Source organism: Hippoglossus stenolepis, chromosome 6, assembly GCF_022539355.2.
Source record: "Hippoglossus stenolepis isolate QCI-W04-F060 chromosome 6, HSTE1.2, whole genome shotgun sequence".
Lineage (NCBI taxonomy): Eukaryota > Metazoa > Chordata > Actinopteri > Pleuronectiformes > Pleuronectidae > Hippoglossus > Hippoglossus stenolepis.
In genome coordinates, this window is record NC_061488.1 from 19,263,719 (window position 1) to 19,283,579 (window position 19,861).

Genomic DNA, 19,861 nt, shown 5'->3' on the forward strand with positions numbered 1-19,861 from the left:
AAATTCACTGTTTCACAGGTGCAAGTTTAGTTTCTTCCTTTAATTCATCAGCCATCTGCACCTTCACCTGAACTTAGCTCCAACAAGCTGTATAAGGCAGAGTAGAGTGACCTCATTATGGCTGGTGATCAAATAGCGATAGTAAGCATCTAACTGTCAGATATTTTCAGAATAAGACACAGTTGCTGCTGACTATCACCATAAATCGATACAGTGTTACTTGATTGTGTTTGTCTTAATTTTTAAGGAAATTTGAGATCTCAACTAATTCAATTTTGGAGTTAAATTTCTCCAGGAAGATGGAAATATTACAACTGCAACATATTTTTTATATCTCACTTATGTAAAAAGCAACAAGAGTTTATATGATTTAATATATCGGATAAGATATAGAATATCCCTTGTAAACAAACATGAACAGACCATTTTCAAACTTTGAATCACACACAAAATGGCAATCACGACTCTATCCCAACACAGTGATGAAAAGTTGTATTTGTGATGATGGTTTAAGAACTTCAATGTAAAGTTAAAGGTGCGAGGAGTATTAAAGGGCCCTCGCTCCTTGGATAGATCAGCACATGTAGGTGAAACAATGGATTCTACTTCTAATCTACAAAACTTCTGCTTTGTAAATGCATTTTTACTTTGACGAACTTGTCCCAGGGCTTTCATCTGATCAACTTCAAATTGAGATGAGTGTCATCACAACAAGATGGAGATAAAAACTAAGTCAAAGATCGATTTTTCATCACACGGTGTGACTGTGGCGTGGCATCAAAGTATGATTACACGCCATCAAAGCATGAGGTTCTGTACTTCGGACGTACAAGGTCCAATCGAGTCCAAACTAGACATCTAAGACAAGAATCCCGGCCTGATGACATCTACACAGAAATCATTTCTTAAAATCACAGCGCCACCTGCTGGCTACAGGAAGTGACATGTTTTATACTTTGATGCACTGCTCCTGGCTGCTTAACAATATACAGCTCAAATGAGCTGAGACAAGTCATTGGATCATGGTCAGAATTGTGACATTTCCTCAAACCGTGTAAACATTGCGGTGCGGCGAAGGATCATCCTTTGCCAAAGGACACGATGTTGTCATAACTCCAGTGTGCATAGTCCTATCACTACCAAACTTCTGTCACATGATTAGAGTCCAAGCCTGAACAGCTCTGTGTCAATATTTCCTCAGTGTCATAGCGCCACCTACTGGCAACAGGAAGTAAGCTTTGTTTTACAACTATCATTCGATTTACATAAAATTTTCACAGTGTGATGTGCAATTGATAGCGTGGACCGTAATGAGCAATTAGCAGGCAAGGATCGACATCGCTCGACGGACGCAGGAAGTGAAGCGTTTGTCCTTGTCGCAGTGCGCAAAACACATGCAACGCGGAGACGTGCGCTTGGTCATTGATCGCTCTCTCCACTAACCGCAACAGGCTTCAAAATGCCTGTGCTCAGGCCCGTTAGTGCTACAACGTAGCCCTAGTTTTAAATTGATATTTTAAATGTATTTCCCTTCAAATGTATATAAATGTATCTATAACCTCAGAATACAATAAGTCATTGGTGTCTACAGACGGCCCTCAATAAATTGGCTGAATTAAATACACTACTAATTTCATCTTAATTTTGTGTTTGTTGGAATAATGAAAGGTGGGGTGAAGGGTAGGTGGAGGGTGGCTCTCTCTCTCTCTCTCTCTCTCTCTCTCTCTCTCTCTCTCTCTCTCTCTCTCTCTCTCTCTCTCTCTCTAACCAGCCATCTCTCTGTGTGTCTCTCTCTCTGTGCCAATTATTTTATATTGAATGTCTGTCAATAGATCAATTTCACCTAAATCTTAAACACTATTTCATGTTGTCACCTGCAGACAACCGTTTTTTGGCGCCAAGATCCAGACGAGAGCAGAATATTCTTGCGAGAACAAATCCTCGACAACTACTATTCGACAAGAAGTCAACAACCAACCGAACAGACGAGAGGAAACTGTGAATCAACTCTTTGAACTGGAGTTTCTTCCGTGCTTAATCAAGAAGAAGTTCTTGTGAAATATGCAACAACAAGACACTGTGACGAGCCTCAAAGCCGAACTCATCCGAGCCATGGATGAGATAAAGGCTCTCAAAGATGGAACCTCGTCTCTGAAGGAGCAGGTGGAGCAGCTGCAGGAGCAGCTGAGAGAAAAGGATGGTCTCGTGAAAAAAGAGACCAGGAAATGACGTAATCGCTTCAGAGCCTACATGGACTGCCTGGTCGAGCTCACTGAGTGTCACGCCAAGTGTGGGACACTGGAGGCAAGTCTGCACCAGGAGCCACCTCAGCCCGAGACGAGCTGGAGCAGAGACGTGGAGGTGGAGAAGGAGAACCAGGTTCTGAAGGAGGAGGTCGACCTGCTGAAGGTTGGACAGAGTAGGCTGGAGGATGAGCTCATGACCAAAAACCAGCTCATCATGAGTGAAACCAAAAAAAGGAGAGCTCATACCAATGCTTACATTGACTGCCTGGCCTTACTCACCGCCAAAGAACAGGAGCTGAAGAAGAGTCTGACAGAGGTGGGTGAGATTAAGGCTCTCAAAGATGGAACCTCGTCTCTGAAGGAGCAGGTGGAGCAGCTGCAGGAGCAGCTGAGAGAAAAGGATGGTCTCGTGAAAAAAGAGAGCTGGAGTAGAGAGGAGGAGGTGGAGAAGGAGAACCAGGCTCTAAAGGACCAGGTCAACCTGCTGAAGGTTGGACAGAGGAGGCTTGAAGATGAGCTGCTAAACAAGAACCAGCTCATCGTGAGTGCTACTAAGGAAAGAAGAGCTCAAACCAACGCTTACATTGACTGCCTGGCCGTGCTCACGGCTAAAGAAATGGAGCTGAAGAAGAGTCGGGCAGAGACGCTCGAGGTGAGGCTGCAGCAGACTCGATCTGAGAGACTGAGCTGCAGAGAGGTGGAGGCAGAGACGAGCTGGAGTAGAGAGAAGGAGGTGGACAAGGAGAACCAGGCTCTGAAGGAGCAGGTCAACCTGCTGAAGGTCGGACAGAGGAGGCAGGAGGTGAAGCTGCAGCAGACTCGATCTTTAAGAAGCTCAGTGAGAGAGAGAACGAGCTGAAGTTTGTTGAGAGGATGTGGAGGAGAGAGGAGCAGCAGCTGGGGACAGTGAAGGTCTAGAACAAAGACAAACTCCTGAACCAGCAGACAATCATTGTACAAAGAAGAGAGGGATGTGTAGATAAAAGTTTGTCCAAAATATTATTACTTGTAAATATGTTTAATTTTGTAAATAAATATAACAAGTAAGGTAACATCTACCTGTGTATGTCTTTCTGAATATAGATACAGGATTCATGGCTCTGATCAATTAACACAGTGTTGGAGTTAAACACATCAGTGTGAATGGTTTAGTGTGCTACTGTTCACAACAACACAGCAACACAAGACAAACAATGTTTCTTACATTTTTACTATTGGATTTATTTATATATTAATTATGACAATAATACAATAACAGTAACAATAAATAACCTCGTCATCAGTTAGTTTTCATATTTATTTTAACTGTTTTGCTGATGATACATGTAAAAATCACGACATTAGGCAACCATCTGTTTTGAAAACCTTGAAGATCACACAGCAACCTTTTTGTAACAATGTCAATTTTAAGTTGATCACTTGTTTACAAATGATACAAAGATTTGCTGGAACCATTTTGAAACAAATGGATAAGTGGAGCTACAATCACTACGATGGAATGACCAGAGGTAATAGAATCAAACTGCTCATGTTTCTGAGTGGACTTCAATCTGACCAACAACTGGAAACAGCTGCAGGTGTCAGGAGAGAAATCCGTGGCAGTGGTTTCAGGAAAATCTGTGCGTCCAGGATTTCAGATCACTTCATGATCTGCTCCATCTTTTAACCAATGAAATCAGAAATCAGCCCGAAAAACTGTTTTTCTTAGTCTTGGTCCCGAGTAGGAATGTTAAAGGCTCATACATCTTTCAGAGAGTTGATGTGGGCACAGATTTTGAGTGCAGGTCCCAGTTTCAGGTTCATGGTGCTGACCAGGTGATCCTCGGTGAGAAGCAGCAGAGCCTGACCGTCGATTTCCTGCGAGCGAAACTCTTCAGCTACGACTCGACCGCCTGGAGAAAGGAGAGGAATAAATAGAATCCTGTTCATTTTGACGAGGGCAGATGTTTGACTTGATATATTAAAGCTACAACTTACAATTATATTCCTCAACTAATGTATATATTTTTCTTGAAAATAAATAAATAAACGAGAGGGACACCAGGAACACTTGTGCACCATCAGGTAGGGATGGTTCAGGACTCACCTGATCCAGAACTAACTATAGGCTTTATCAAAAAGTCTCTTACAGATTCTTGGAATCACAAGAGTCACCTATTTGGATAATATGGGGTTATGTGCTCTTTGATATATGAAGGGGCTTGATTGTTAAGGGTTTTCGTAAAATTGTGTATCGGTATGTTTTTCTACTTATATGATACTATATTTTACAAAAGCCTTGTTATCATTAATATCATTGTTATTATTAATAGTATTATTATATGAGAATACAATAATAATAATATTAATAGAGTTTGAAAATAGAAAACAACACACACACAAACTCTGCTCACCGTTCTTGTCCTCCTTGTTTTGTTTAGTTAACGTATTGTCTCTTGTCAAAGTTCAAAGAATAAAAAAATTAATTCATGGAACTTTTCCCAGCAAACACCAATGACTGACCAACCAGTGAGAGACCAATAGGGGCCAGATCAAGTCATGTAATGACTAATTACATCAGGCTCAGAGTAGTCTGGTCAGCTCTTATCCTAAATATGACCGGCACATGTTTAACACTGGAAATACAATTTGCACAGATTTACAAGCTGTTTTTGATAAAAGATTCAGTGGAGGCATAAATATTCTTTTATTTTGAAGTTTTAATGCTGATTGGCGATGTTTTCATGAAATTGGTGTAAGCAAGCGAGCTGCCAGCTCGTCGGCTAGCTAGCGTTTAGCTGCCTCCCAAGTAAGCCAAAAGATGTCATGAATGACGTTGTGAAGTCTTTCAAAGATGTCTAGGACTACTAGGCCAGATCATAGCCCATATGTGGGCTGTGATCTGGCCTAGTCCTGGACGTAATCACAGCGTCATCATGACGTCTTTTGGCTTGCTATAAGATTGAATGTACAAAGTTAAATTATTAAATGAGAAAATTGTTCTAGCTAATTGATAAAGTAAAAATGTTCAGGTAAAATAATAAATTAAATACAAAGTGAGATGTTTTTACCGCAAGGTTCCCGAGCGTTTAGAAATCAAAATTCCCTACAAAGTTTCATCACATACGCCATGGCGGCAAGAGGCGTATGAAGCATAAACAAGTAGGAGTCACGTGGAGCGAGAATTAGCCTCCAAGTGCATGTGTGTGGCTACACCGACGCTAAGCTGTCATCTCCCAGGAGCTAGCTAAACTGTCCGATAGTTTCATTTTATTTTTTTAACATATAAAATCAACATGAAAACACAAGAGGAAACTGGTGCCAAAATTAAAGGTTCAGTGTGTATAATTTAGTGACATCTAGTGGTGAAGTTGCATGTTGCAGCTGAATACCCCTCAGCTCACCCTCCCCTTCCAAACATGAAAGAGAACCTGTGGTAGCCTTCAGTTCTCATAAAAACTCAAAAGGTGTTTAGTTTGTCCAGTTTGGACTACTGTAAAAAAAAAACATGGCGGCCTCTGTAGAGAGGACCCGCTCCCAATGTAAATATAAAGTATTAAAATATAAAGGCCCATTCTAGGGTAAAGAAAACCACATTTCATACAATTTAGTTTATTACACACAAGCGAAAACATCACAAGGATTATTTTATATTCAATTAATCCCTTTCACCTAAATCTTAGACACTTAAAAGACAGACCTTTAAAGCCAAAGGTCAACCTTCCCAAACATAATGGCCACCCCCACTCCACTGTGTCCTGGTTTAAACAAATCCCAGTAGTACAGCATTAGTCCCATTCACCCCTCAGCCCTACCACTTGGCCATACCCCTTCGTTTTGCATGTGGTCATGAAGGGGTAGTGTCATCCCATGTCCCACACGGTGGTTCTCCTTTCCTAACTCCTTACCTCTCCTCCTTCACATCTTTCCTTGACCTCCTGACGTTATCCATCGGGGTCAAGGAATAGTGGTTAGGAAAGGTGATTATTTGGACTTTCCGAACGCAGCCTCAATTTAATCCAGCAGCAAATGAAAATGTCATTGAATCGCTGTGACAAGTGTTTCAGGAAAATCACTATTCACGCTTTCAATACAAACACGTGAACAGTCTGAGTGAGAGTAACGATTCGTTACTCCTGTGTCCCGTATCTGAAGTTACCTGCTTGTGTCAAAAGGTTTTCAGTGCGGGGGAAGAAGTTTCTATGGACAGGACCAGCTTTACATTGAAATAACCAATGTAAACATACTGATTGACTGTTTATTGATCAATAGATCTATCTGTCCTGTCTGTCCTGCAGTTGTCAGATATCAACTAACAACTGTTAACAACCAACATTATTACAGTGACAAACAATATCAAATACACAGTGTAGTTGATATTGTTTGTCACTGTAATAATGTGGGTAGACTGCTGATGACGTAGTGAGTGGTGCCCTAATTCCTAGGGGGAGATTGTCTACCCCCTGTGGCTTCTCGTTTGGAGGAAACACTCCCAGCAAAGGGCTCCTCTTATTTAGGGTTAGGGTCTTCTTCATACACAGTCCATGGTGAGAGCCCAGGGAGAGGAACTGGGACAGGAACTGGGACAGGCCCTCAATCCAGTGTTTAAGGTGCGGAGGAGTGGGAACGAACTGACCCCCAACTGAACCTCAGCAGCAGGAAACACGAAACAGTGAGGCGGCTCCACTGACTCACACACACACACACACGGCGCAGAGGTAGCTGCGCCACACAGCCGTGTAGCGTTAGCTAAACACCGCTGCTAATCTCAACTAATACCGAACGAGGAGCTGGAGCCTTTAATATCGAGTTGGTAGAAAACCCGAAGGAAACCCTGGGCGGACGATGCACGAGGTGAGTGTTTAGCCGAGCTAACTGAGACCCTGCTAATCAGGAGTTGCTGTTAGCTTGTTGCTCTCTCGTTGGCCTTCTTAGCTTGTATTTAGTTGACCTGTGTGAGTTGATTATCGGACAGTTTAGCTAGCTCCTGGGAGATAACAGCTTAGCGTCGGTGTAGCCACACACGCACTTGGAGGCTAATTCTCGCTCCACGTGACTCCTACTTGTTTATGCTTCAGACGCCTCTTGCCGCCATGGCGTATGTGACGAAACGTTGTAGGGAATTTTGATTTCTAAACGCTCGGCAACCTTGCGGTACATATGATATTCTCTTAACAAATTAAGTTCGAACTTTATTTTATTAACTTCAATTCGGCTCAACAGGAGAATGCCTGAGAGGGGTTACTGAGACGTGTAAAGGGAATAAAGTTCAGTGGTTAATGGAGGTTTTGAGTTATGGCTAATGAGTAAAGTGACGTAAAATTGCCTATTTGTGGAAGGAGTTTGGTCAGCAGATTGTAAGGGCGTTGTTGGCAGAGGAAAGATTCCCGAGATTGGATTCAATGCATTATTGTTGTTGTCATTATCATTAATAATAGTAATATATTCAGTGTGGCCATTTAAAGTTTGTGTCCAAGGCAAAATAAGCTGTTGTTTCTGGCTGGAGAGACTGAGGCTGACTGGTTGACAGGTTCATGTGTGGAGGATATGACCCAAAATGATAACAAGACACAAGTGTTCATATCAGTCGACATTGATAATTATCACGATAAAGGTCACATTATTATTTCTGTTAAGTTTAAAGACTAACTGTTGCTCCTGAGTGAAGGTTGTGGTTTTTAAACTCAACACATTCTACAAATCTGAGGTAGATCAATAATGTGTAAATTCTCCTCACTGTGTCTCAGTCATTATATTTATGTATTGTGTAGAACAGAGGACAAGATGGTGAATATCCCTTGTGTGTGTGAAGGTATTCCTTACTAGCTTGATGTAAAGTTTCCAACCACCAACAGATATCAGGGATCACCTGCGGATATGAGTGTCCACCAGCGTATGTCAGGGACCTATCGTCAGCTGGGCTCCTTTGGTCATGTGGTGTTTTGGCCTTTTAATCACAAGACATCCTCGGCTAATGAAGGCTGATCAGAGTGTGGGGCCCAGTTGGGGTCTTTCCTCCTGATCCAGAGCCATACGCTGCAGTGTTCTGCAGGAGTTTGTCTAAATGGGAAATAAAATCATCAAACATATTGGAAAAACAGTCGTTAAAAACACTTGCTTTTAGAAGGAAACAAAATGATCATCTTGCTGATAGGGAAGCCTTATCATCAACACTCCTTGATGGGGAATTTTATGATCAAGGTTTGCATGCGAGCGTCCATGTGTTCAGTCATGCTCCACAGCACGTCGCTCACTGAGCCGCCATGACTTTAGGCAGCAATAAATCACTGATTCATCTTTATCCGACACATATTTCTCTCTGCTTTTTAAAAAAAAGTGAAGATTTATATGTCCCTTCATCTCTTCACTTTATTTTCCTGGGAGCATCACGGCTGACTAAAGCCATGCATGACATCAATAGTATGCTTAACTCAAACTACATGACTATGATTATCTGAGGCAGCCACTTGGAAGTACTCATACTCTCCATGTGTACACAGGCCGTGTTCATGTGTTTGCCGGAGTTGGTACACTGCAGTAAAATACTTCCAACATGTTGATGCTCTTAAAGCTGGGTCACAGAACCAAATGTGCAGTAAATGGATGTGCACGCTCTCTTTTACAGGCCTGTGTGGAAAGTGATATCAGTCAATCTAAATGCCTCACTAATCTAAATGCCTCCCTTCATTATATACAGTTGTTTTCATAAAGTGTTTGATATAAGCATTGCTTCTTTGGATTAAAACAAACCACATTATGTTGTTTTGCAGATGCCGGGTCAACATGGCAGCTTGAAGTCCAGAAAGAGGAAGAGCAGCTCTGAGGTCAAAAGCCGTGGGAAGGTTTGTGTCACATAGTTCCATCTATACAGGAGTGAACAGCCTTAACAAAGAGCATGTGAAGACAGCAGTCATGTGCCGCAGTTTCTTAATTAGAATATCTCAAGTTAAATTACGTCTTTCTTTAAAGTGTGTATAATAATAATAATAATAATAATAATAATCAATGTCTGATGTCTTTTCCTGAATTGGATCATTCTAACTTGCTATACTTAGCAACTGCTAGGGGCTGTATGTGAGAACACAAATGTCCAAGTCAGTTGTTTGGGAAAACATTTTCAGAACTTTACCTGCCAGCCTCCTAGTAAAATGTAAAAATTCACAATGAGCCAGTGGGCGTGTTTATGTTTCCAACACGAGATGGACACAAAACAAAAAAAAAAAAGAATACAAATATGTTCTACTCGCCTTAGCATTTTGGACATTTTCCTGTTGTTGTGAAGAAGTTGGACCTGGAAGACCTCCTGCTGCCTTATTCATATGTAAAAGACAAACTCCAGAAAATGTCCAGACCCAAGTTTCAGGACACTCATGTCTGAAAATGACGAGAGTAGAGTACATAGCCTCATCCTATCTTTATGTCACAGGTATCTGCTACCAGGAGGAGATGTAGGAAAAGCTCAAAGACACACTCTGCAACAGCGAGCAGTTCCTCAGTCAGTGGTCACAGCAAAGCAGTCGGCACCCTGAGTAGTCACTCTAGCATCAGCTGTGAGTGCCACCAGTCCCCTGGCAGGAGGAGATGCTCAGCGTCACCAGGAGGTGACGCTGAGCATCAGGAGGGACAGGAGGGCAAAGAGAATGAGCTGAAGACGGGGCTGGATGTGGAAAGCTGCAGACTGAACAGCGCCCAGGAGAAACAGGAGCACGAGGAGATGGATTATGAAGAAACTGGCAAAGACATCTTCCCAGATGACGACAGCAACCAGATTCTGCCTGTAGAGCAGTTCTTTGGAAACCTGGATATTGTACAGGTGAGGCATTTGTTTACCTCAGTGACTGGGACAGCCTGCAGCTGAAATGGTTGTTGCTTGAAATCGTTTTTTACTAGAAGCCGTTCCCACTGACAACCAGTGTAGAAGTATCTGACAAAGATACAAACTAGCACTCACATCTGTAGTAAATCTTCTACAGTTTGATTTAATTTTGTTACCACACATGCTTTGCTGACATTCAGATATTAGCTGATGCTCAGTCAGATGACGAGGTCTTTCTGATATGACCAAAAGCTCCAGAACCAGTGTATAAGATGACCGTGAGATTATTTTGTCAACTGCTGTTGTATTAACACTTTTAGGCACATTTTAAGAAGCACTGTAAATTTCAAGATGAGCTGAAATCACCTTTTGAAAAAAAACTACAAAACACATGTGGTTATCTTCTAATCTATTGAATAATTCCAGTAATCTCTGTCTATTTGTCTGAATGTGGAACACATATCTCGAGGACCATTCATCTTATCTGCTTCACACTTTGCATGTGTATTGTTAAGGGCCCAAGGAAGTGCAGTGTTGAATTTTGGGACACGTATACATTCAATATTAAACGTTTTTAAAGCAAACAGGTGACTAGTGGCTGCTGGGACTAACTTTGTGCAGCAGTGGTGGTGCAGCTTCAGGATTCTGTGGACTGAGTCCTGCAGCAGCTCAGTTACTGCAGGTCCCTTACAGTTTCAGAAAAGAAACTGGAACAAGCAAGGCCACAGGCCAAACATGTTTAGAACGGGCACTGCACTAGTAGTGCAGAATTGAAGACCATGTAATGCATCAGTAAACTGACATTTTACTTTTTTATAAAAGCCAAAGCCAACACTGGTTGGATTTGTTATGATCTGCATTTGGTACACCTTAGAATAAAGTCAATACATTTTTTTTTTTTATAATTGAAAGTGCATGTGCATGAATGAATTAAAATACCTCTGATCTCATTTGTGTTCAAAATAAGACACATGGCCTAATGTAGAATGTTTTCAACGGGGCTGGCGTGTATGCACAGATCAGTTCTGTACTTCTGGGAGGATGTATTTACTTTAGCTTTCTTCAGTTAAAAGAGGAAAAAAAATATCAGTTTAACATAACTCCTTCTGTAGCAGTAATAAAAGAGATTCCCTAATTCAGGGACCAAACTATGCTGTGAAGTAGAAGGACATGCAGAGTGTATCTCTCCACCAAGGATAATGCACTATCTTGCAATGTAAAAAAAAAAGTGGAAAAATATCCTGGATCGGCCCTTTTGATCCAATCTGGACTAAAAGTTATTGGGTTCTTCTTTGGCTCATACCCCACCGTTCCACTAAGTTTAGTAGTTTTGGGGTATTCTGCTGACAGACAGAAAAACAGACAAACGGCAATGAAAAGATAATCTCCTTGGCGAAGCTGAAGAAAGGACATATACTATATTTAACTACATTCATGCTGTCGATGAATATAGTATTTTTGTTTAATTATACCTATACTTGAAATATGTTAATTTGATTCATTACGTATTTTAATGTGGACTATCTCCTCTGCATTAAATCTGAAGTTTGATTTTTTTTTTATTATTATACTGAATTAACTCCAAAATTGACCTTTTTCTACAGGACTTTCCTGAAGTATCGTCAGCCACTTCTGCCTCCGTCCAGAGGAAGCACAGGAGGCGACATTACTATGCCAGAGAGGACAGTGATGAAGAGGAGGTGGACTGCAGCAGGAAGACAGAGGAAGCATTTAGTGATGAGTAACAGCACTGCTGACTGAATGAAGTGATGTCTGACGAGGGACATTAAACCTCTCAGCACTTAAGAAAAAGACGCCAAATGAAACTTAATATGGGAGGATTCAGCCCCAGCCTACTTCCGTCACCATGTGCTATAGTGATGCGTAGCAGCTCAAAAAGTTAAACATCACACAACCAGTGTTCACTGGTAATTCTGACTCCAACAGTTTCAGGGCACTTGATGGTAAATTTGGAAATGTCCGTCCACATGCACAAGAAATGCCAAGTTGTTTTCTAACCAGAACATTTGGGCTGATTCCTGAACATTTAATTTTCAGCCCAATAAACAGCACAACAGAGTAGCACTTGTTCCACTTATTGCTCAATTTGGGCTCCCACCACCCCTGGTTCAGTTGTATCGGGACTTTACCTGGAGGGTGTATTGACAGCCTTTTATTTATATAAATCTGTCCGCACAATGTAATTTAAGAAGACCATTTTGTTTTAGATTAACTTTGAGAAACAAAATACAGTGCTGACTTAAAAAGACCACATTTTACTCACAAATCTACAAATGACAAGGTATAAAATAAGAAATGCAAAAGTCACAGGAAAAGATATCATGCTGATTTCACACTGTATGAATGTGATGAGGAAAGAAGAAACACACGTAAAAGTACAGTTTCAAAATTACATCATTTAATATCATATATTCACTTTTGACATTGAATGTTACATGAGTAGTTTTCTGCAGAAAACTCATTGTTCACCAAGTGTCTCATGATCGTCCTTAATTCATCTTCATGTGCTCAGTAATTTGTGGCAGCTTATTAAGACAATTGTATCAGTCAATGCAGCTAATAATTTAAACTGACATGGTTTCTGTTTGGTTCATATTTGTATAAATAACAAAATTACGTATGAAATGTTTAAAAGAAAAACATGATTTAAAATGTTTGAGGTTTCTGATACAAAGTCATCAGTTTTGTATCATAACTGAAACTGCACCTTGAAAATGCCATGTAGTCCTTTAAATTAGAGGTTTACAGTAAAGAGTTGTCTGTTTATAAATTTTGTATATAGCTGATTGTTCTGACTGCCCAAGAAAATGTATATATATTTTTACAGCCCTATTTATGCAAAAATGCTTTTCATATTCTTCTATGCAATCTTTTTGACTTAGCGAATGCCTTGTACAGTAGAGTGTGGATCCACCGACGGGTTCTGACAAATTATGTTTGGGTCAGGTCGGTTCATGTTGGCTGGGCTGTCATCTTGATTCTTTAACACGGCATATGTCTGTAATCAGGTATAACATCGAGGTCGGGTCGGGTTCAGACACATAAAACAGGGTTCAGACAGAAAATCAGCACTCTATTGTACAGTGAGCTGTCATTGTAATCAGTTCATGCATTGTGCCAACACAAAGATCAAATAAATGTTTTTCATGATTTCAAGTGAAGTGGAATTATTCCTCGTGTCTAACTCACCTCTGTCAGTCTGTGTTAGAGCTCTGCAGGGTGCACTGGTTCAGAAAGAAGATTATTATGATAATGAGGTTAAAAAAAGGTAAAGTCACCATGTGGTTGTTGTCACCTTGCTACATGGACCTGAGATAATTATTCACAGACTTTCAGTGTAATGATAAACACTGTCATCACAGCTCATCAACATGAATTATAAACAACTTTTGCAATGTATTTTACATTAGGCGCCTCTTCCTGCCTTTGGCCCTCTGATTTCCCTTGTCTGAGTTTCTGGCGCCTCTATAAATCTCCTTGGCGTCACACCGCAGGTTGTGAGCTCCTTTCTTGTGGCACACGATGTGAACCAGCTTCAGGTTTTCCCTGGTGAACAGCAGGCGGTAGAAGTAGGTCAGGTTGACGTCGGCGGTCTTGTGATTTTGGAGAGCTTCCAGCAGAGAGGGAATGATCGTCCTCTTCTTCTCCATCCTGGGCACAAGACGAAGGAGGAATGTTAAGTGTGTCCATAAAGCAGCTTACGTACTGATAGGAGTCATTAACTATCATGGCTGCTTTATGTGTTATTAGAGCAGTGATTAGTTTAAACATTAAGTCATTGCGCACATCATGAAATACACATTTAAAAGCACATTGTAATACCTAAAATCAATTGTCCGTACAAATATAACACAAACATAAAAGATTGTCAGAAATTGTCAAATGCATTTAATTCCATTCTATAAGAAATTTCTCCTATGCAATCAAGAGGAATTAGATATTGTTTTACTTTAGTTAAGGAAAACCTTGGCTATGAGTGCATTTAGACTTTAATACTTAACATATAAGATAATATATTGTGTGCGCATAATGTGACTGAATTAAAATTGACTTCAGTTGTCCAGCTGCCAGCTACTATGTGGATGTTTGCAGCTCAAATTTCACTCCACAGAAATGTGATTAAGTTGGCACAGACTGACTGTTAATAACAGGCAGGTAGAAAAAGGCAGAAATCCTAAATGTTCTTAAACAGCAGCCACAGCCAGCAGGAAGCTTGGCCCTTTACACTGAGCTCAAAGTGTCCAACCTGTGGTCCAGATTCCACGTGCTGAATATGATCCTGCTCTCTCGGCTGCCGTAGGGATTGATGGAGTGGAGAGACGGACACACGTCCTGGTCAAATGATCCCTGAGGACACAACAGAGAGCCGGACAGTTTTTATGCATGTCAACATTGTGCCTTTTATACAATAAAAGACATATTTTAACATAAATAAGCAGGCAACACTAAGGCTGAGTATTTCCACCGTAACACTGCTGTAAACAGATGCCAGTCCAAAAAACGGATTCAAACAACCAGTTTGTGATGTCACAAACTTAAGGAACCAATCCTGTTGTGCTGTGAGGGTGGGGGACGAGGAGCAGGGCGGTGCAATATCAGCATATTCAGAGATCCCAGTCACGAAATGAAGAAGGAAGATGTAATTTTTGAGGAACAAAGAAGAGTTTCAGGGGGTTTTAAGCAACAGGAGTGGGAATTTAAAAGATTTTTCTAAATCATTTGGCTGTTTGGTCACATGTTCCTGTTGATTGTTTGTTCATCCAGGTCTGATAAACTTGTGTGTTTTTAGTCCTCTCTTACCTGGCAGGTAAACCACCCTTCCCGAGTGCAGAGGCGATCTGGCTCCTTTCCAGTCCTGTCAAAGTAACAGCCGTTGTATCTCGCTGCTTTCAGCTTTTCTGCCAGACATGTTGATGCTTTCAATAACTCAGCCTTGACTTGGGCTTTCTGAATGGCTTTGGTGGCATCATCCACCTGAGGACAGAGACCGAAAACCCCCCAAAACAAGCTGTTAGATGTTATGCCAGACCACTGCTGGAGGAGGATTCATTGTTCGTAGTCCTACCTCCTTCATGTAACCTCGTATCCTGCTTCCACAGTTAAATTTCATGTAGGCCGACTTTGTCTTGAATCGAGTGTCGACACCTGAAAATGAAACCCAACTTATCAACAAGCTCAAGTGCAGACAAATTTATATTGAACCATTTCCCATGGTTTCATTAGTTGCATCATTGTACTAATTAGAAAATGATTTGGAGGTCAAATATACATAATAAATTACTTTAACAATAATGTTACCAACACACTCAGGGCTGCGAGTCCTACATGTGATAACATGAATCATGGACGATTCCAAGTAGCTACAGAGGAGTAACTGGTCGTGTCACTGAATACTGTCGTACACCTTTAGACTCTACTAGCAGACTGACAAGATCAGATAATAACTGGGAGTCGATCAGTGTCATGAAAAAATTTAACAGAAGAAAATATGGCCAACGTGATGACTATCAAGTTTTTTTTTTTTTACTCTTTAGACTTATCCGGTCTGTTGACATTCTGTTCAGGTAGCTAAGATACTCCCTGCTAGATGAGATATTATATCTCAATGGGACCTTCCAGGTTAAATAAAAGATCATTTAAAATAAAATAATTAAATGAAAATGCTTAGTCACATTTCTGCACTTCCTCATTTCCATAATAGTTTTCATAAACAACATAATGAAAACTATCTTTTGGAGCATAAATGTTAGTTTTCATGAGCTTCTATATTTATCTATTATCAGTATGTGAAAGTTTATCCAATATGTGTCATTTCATTCAGTTGCATGCAATAACCCTAATGTCTGCTTGTACCACATATTATTACTACAATTTTTGTTTATAGCTTTTATACCTACAGAGGAAACCATTGCATTCCAAATTACATTGGTGAGATGGCTGCAATGTAATCTGGTTCTACTGTGCACTTATGTTCGGTGAATCTTCCTTTAGAAATCTAATTTTGCACTGTATAAATATAACTACACATGGCAACAACTCGGGGAGGTAAAGCATCTGGGTCTAAAACTTTCTGACAGTGTTGTCATTTGTTCAGAATCTGCTGGTAAAAGTGGACAATTTGAACTGCCAAGTGTTCTTGTTATTAAAACTGAGTGAATACTGTTTTGTCACTGTGGCAGAAACATGCCGCCGTATTTGAGCAGCAGGGATCACTTACCTTTGAACCACTCTTCATCCTCCTCTCTGCTCTCCAGCTCAGATCTGTCCTCCAGGTTCTGCAGCAGGTCGGTCAGGATTTTACGTCTCTTGGGAGACTGCTCGTCAGACAGCAGGTCCTTTGCTGCTTTGATGAGGCCATCTGCGTGTCGGTCTGTGTTCAGCAAATGGCCGATGTCACACACAACTGAAATCAAAAAGCACGGGGGTTATAAGGTTTAAGAAGCAACACTATCATCCTGGCTCTAAAGCTACAGTTTGTCTGGTCTGCAGAACACAGTTGATGAATTTGTCTTGATTTTTTATTTTATTTTATTTTTTTAATGTGTCTGAGAGCGCTGTGATGTTTCACCTACCCCCGCTCCACGTCTGCTCTCTGGAAAGAAGAACAAGTTCAGTGTGGTCCGGTAGAGTCGGGAAAAACTCCTCCGTCACTTCTGTCCCATCAGAATACAAACAAACATGAGCATCGACCAGTGGCACCTGGAACGTGGAAGACATGATAATCAAACAATAACAATGAGTGACGCTATTTCAGTTTATATAACGATTCCCTTTTCAACTTATACATCCAGTATTATACATATATTTAAAGACCACTTTGAATACTGTAATGCCCACGTGTATCTATTTACAGAAAACATGTGATACAAGCCTGTCCAGATGTGGGGAAGCACTCAACATCTGTCAACTATATTCTTATGAGAACTTCTGACTACTTGTGGGATTTTTTACATACAATCTGTGCATGTGACGACAGTGATGATCTGCATATCTTGTTTTGTTTTTTTAGATGAATTGTTGCCTGTGATGCAGTCTCCTCTGATTAAATTGATTTATTTATCTCATTAATTCAAAAGAGAGTGGACAAGCACACAGTGTCTGGCCTCCAGCTCACATTGAACAAAGTCACTATGACAAACACTTGATAACAGCAAAACATTTGATCTGAGGCAGGTCGGTCATGTGTTACACCTCCTCACTCTCCTTTCCACGATGCATAAGCTACTTATCAATGTATGTTGGACTTTTGTTTTATCATCATGTGCAACGTTTGATGTGAAAGGTCTAATTTATTTAAATTGATCTTTGCTGTAAATGTGTGTTTTATCACTTGATCTGGAATTTAGAAAACTGTACATTGTGAGTACATGTATGCACACTGATCTATGGTTTATAATTTTGGTCAATTGTATATGTATGTGCGTGTTTGTATTTGTATATATATATATGCATATATGTCTGTGTGTGTATTCATGTATGTATGTATGTGTGTATATATGAACATCTGTGTGTGTGTGTGTGTATGTATACAAGTGTGTATGAATGTGTGTCCTTATGTATATTATAAGTGTGTGTGTGTATATATGTATGCATGTATATATGTATATGTGTGTGTGTATATGTATTCCTCTGTGTGTGTGTGTGTATATGTGTATCTCCTCTGTTGTACTCTCTTCCTGCCTCTTTGACCTGCTCCTGTGCTGCTGTAGTGTGTGTTAGTAAAGTTGAGTATATGTATGTGTGTGTGTATATGTATTCCTGTGTGTGTGTGTATATGTATTCCTGTGTGTGTGTGTGTTCCTCCTCTGTTGTACTCTCTTCCTGCCTCTTTGACCTGCTCCTGTGCTGCTGTAGTGTGTGTTAGTAAAGTTGAGTATATGTATGTATGTATGTGTGTGTGTGTGTGTGTGTGTATATGTATTCCTGTGTGTGTGTGTGTGTGTTCCTCCTCTGTTGTACTCTCTTCCTTCCTCTCTGACCTGCTCCTGTAGTGTGTGTTAGTAAAGTTGAGTCTCATCGTGTGTGCAGAGGACTGTGACGTGTCAGGATTATGTGAACATGTCTGCAGTGGATCCACGTCGTCTCTACCGAGCAGATAACAGAAGATCCTCTGATCCCTCCGTTTAGAGAAGCTTCACACTGGACCCCCGAACTGGACCAACACAAACCCGGTCTGTGTTTATCGAGCAGCGGATAAACTCCTATGTTCAGTGACTGTCAACATGTTGAGTCCCTCTGTGGAGACTGAACCAAACAACTCCGGTTTCCTGTTGTTTGGGATTGTTCTCCTTATCTCCACCGAGCAGGAACGGGCGGTGCGGGTGTTAAAAACGAACGGACTCACCTGTAATGTCTTGCAGGCTTTGTTCATCAACTCCTTCAGATCCTTGGCTGCAACTCCATACTTTGTGTTTTCACTAAAACTCCGTATTTTCACCGGTTTACTTTTCCTGAAGAGCCCAAACATGTCAGTCACTTTTTGTACCTACCGCTTCCTCTCCCTCTTCCTCTTCACACGGAACACATGCAGCGGTAGTGGGCTACTGCCCTCTAGTGGCTGTCATCATCTATTGGTTAGATTGCTGTTGATGTGGACAGAGATGGAGACAGCATTCAGATGTGTTTTTGCACAGCTTGAACTTTCTGCATTATATTATGCCAAAAAACAACATATAATTTTATGGTCAAAGCTACGAGAGAAAACTCATGCTTCACCATAAATATGTGTGGTTTACTGTTTCTTTCCAGCTATGAGTTTCAAGTATGTTGGAGCCATTTGTAAAATATTTGTAAAATACTTATAAAATGATTTACTGACAAGCTTGATTTGTTGTTGATGAAGATACGGAGCGGAGAGCACACTTGTCTTCGACCGTGCTCATATTCACATCCACGGTCTTCGAGTGGATGTGTATTTTTGTATTACAGGAAGAAAGTTGCAGTAAATATTTGAAACAAAGTAACTGGACTGCGGAGTTGTTTTGGGTTTGGATTGGAATTCAGCCATCACTGCTCAGGGGAAAACTGGAAGGAGCTGGAGTGAACTGCCACCTGGCTGCAATGACCATCGACTGCCTCACTAACAGACTGTAGTATGTGAGGCTTTGTGACTGTGTGTGTGATGTGGTAGTTTGCAACACAGGAGTCATAACTGACTTTGCTGACTGGTGTGAACATAATCACTTTCACACCAAGACAAAGAAGATGGTGATTGACTTTCGCTGGAAGTCAATCACCACCTGAACATCCAGGGCTTGGACATTGAGATCGTGGGGGTTATAGATACCTGGGTGTTCACTTCAACAACAAACTGGACTGCTCCACCAACACAGACCTTTACAGGAGAGGCCAGAGTCGAGGACTGTGCAGGACACTGTTAAGGACTTTTTATGACACTGTGGTGGCTTCCGCTGTGTTTTACGCCGTTGTATGCTGGGAGTGTGGATGCACTGAGAGGGACAGAAAAAGACTGAACTAGCGGATTAGCAGAGCCAGCTCCTGGACTGCCCTCTGGATTTCACTGAGGAAGTGGTTGAGAGGAGGATGTGGGCGAAGTTGAACTCCATCATGGACAACACCTCTCACCCCCTACACGACACTGTGGAGGCCCTGAGCAGCTCTTTTGGCAGCAGCAGCCTGCTGCACCCACAGTGTGAGAAGGAACTCTACCGCAGGTCCTTTATTCCCACTGATGTCAGACTCTACAACAGAATCCATCACATTCAATAAATACTGGCTTTTTTTTTCCTCATCACAATCTACTTAGGACTTGCACTATTCTTAACTATTTTTGACACTA

At 41.0% G+C, this 19,861-nt stretch overlaps 2 protein-coding genes across 4 annotated transcripts; one reads left to right on the top strand and one right to left on the bottom strand.

The window, feature by feature from the left end:
• The first annotated feature begins 6,692 nt into the window (after window positions 1-6,692).
• Window positions 6,693-13,218, top strand: c6h1orf174 (chromosome 6 C1orf174 homolog). 3 transcript variants are annotated; one of them, XM_035159414.2, is made up of 4 exons: window positions 6,693-7,079; window positions 8,996-9,067; window positions 9,652-10,038; window positions 11,646-13,218. In XM_035159414.2, exons 1-4 carry the CDS (start codon window positions 7,071-7,073, stop codon window positions 11,784-11,786), a joined length of 609 nt encoding a protein of 202 aa, XP_035015305.1. In that variant the 5' UTR covers window positions 6,693-7,070; the 3' UTR covers window positions 11,787-13,218. The 3 variants fall into 3 exon arrangements, with proteins under 3 accessions (XP_035015305.1, XP_035015306.1, XP_035015307.1); XM_035159415.2 differs by lacking the exon at window positions 6,693-7,079 and adding an exon at window positions 7,294-7,379; XM_035159416.2 differs by lacking the exon at window positions 6,693-7,079 and adding an exon at window positions 7,457-7,571.
• On the bottom strand, window positions 12,439-18,587 carry dffb (DNA fragmentation factor, beta polypeptide (caspase-activated DNase)). The gene is made up of 7 exons (XM_035159413.2): window positions 18,407-18,587; window positions 16,635-16,761; window positions 16,280-16,465; window positions 15,128-15,207; window positions 14,863-15,036; window positions 14,309-14,409; window positions 12,439-13,713 (listed from the first exon to the last, which is right to left on the bottom strand). Exons 1-7 carry the CDS (start codon window positions 18,527-18,529, stop codon window positions 13,464-13,466), a joined length of 1,041 nt encoding a protein of 346 aa, XP_035015304.2. The 5' UTR covers window positions 18,530-18,587; the 3' UTR covers window positions 12,439-13,463.
• Window positions 18,588-19,861: the final 1,274 nt, after the last annotated feature.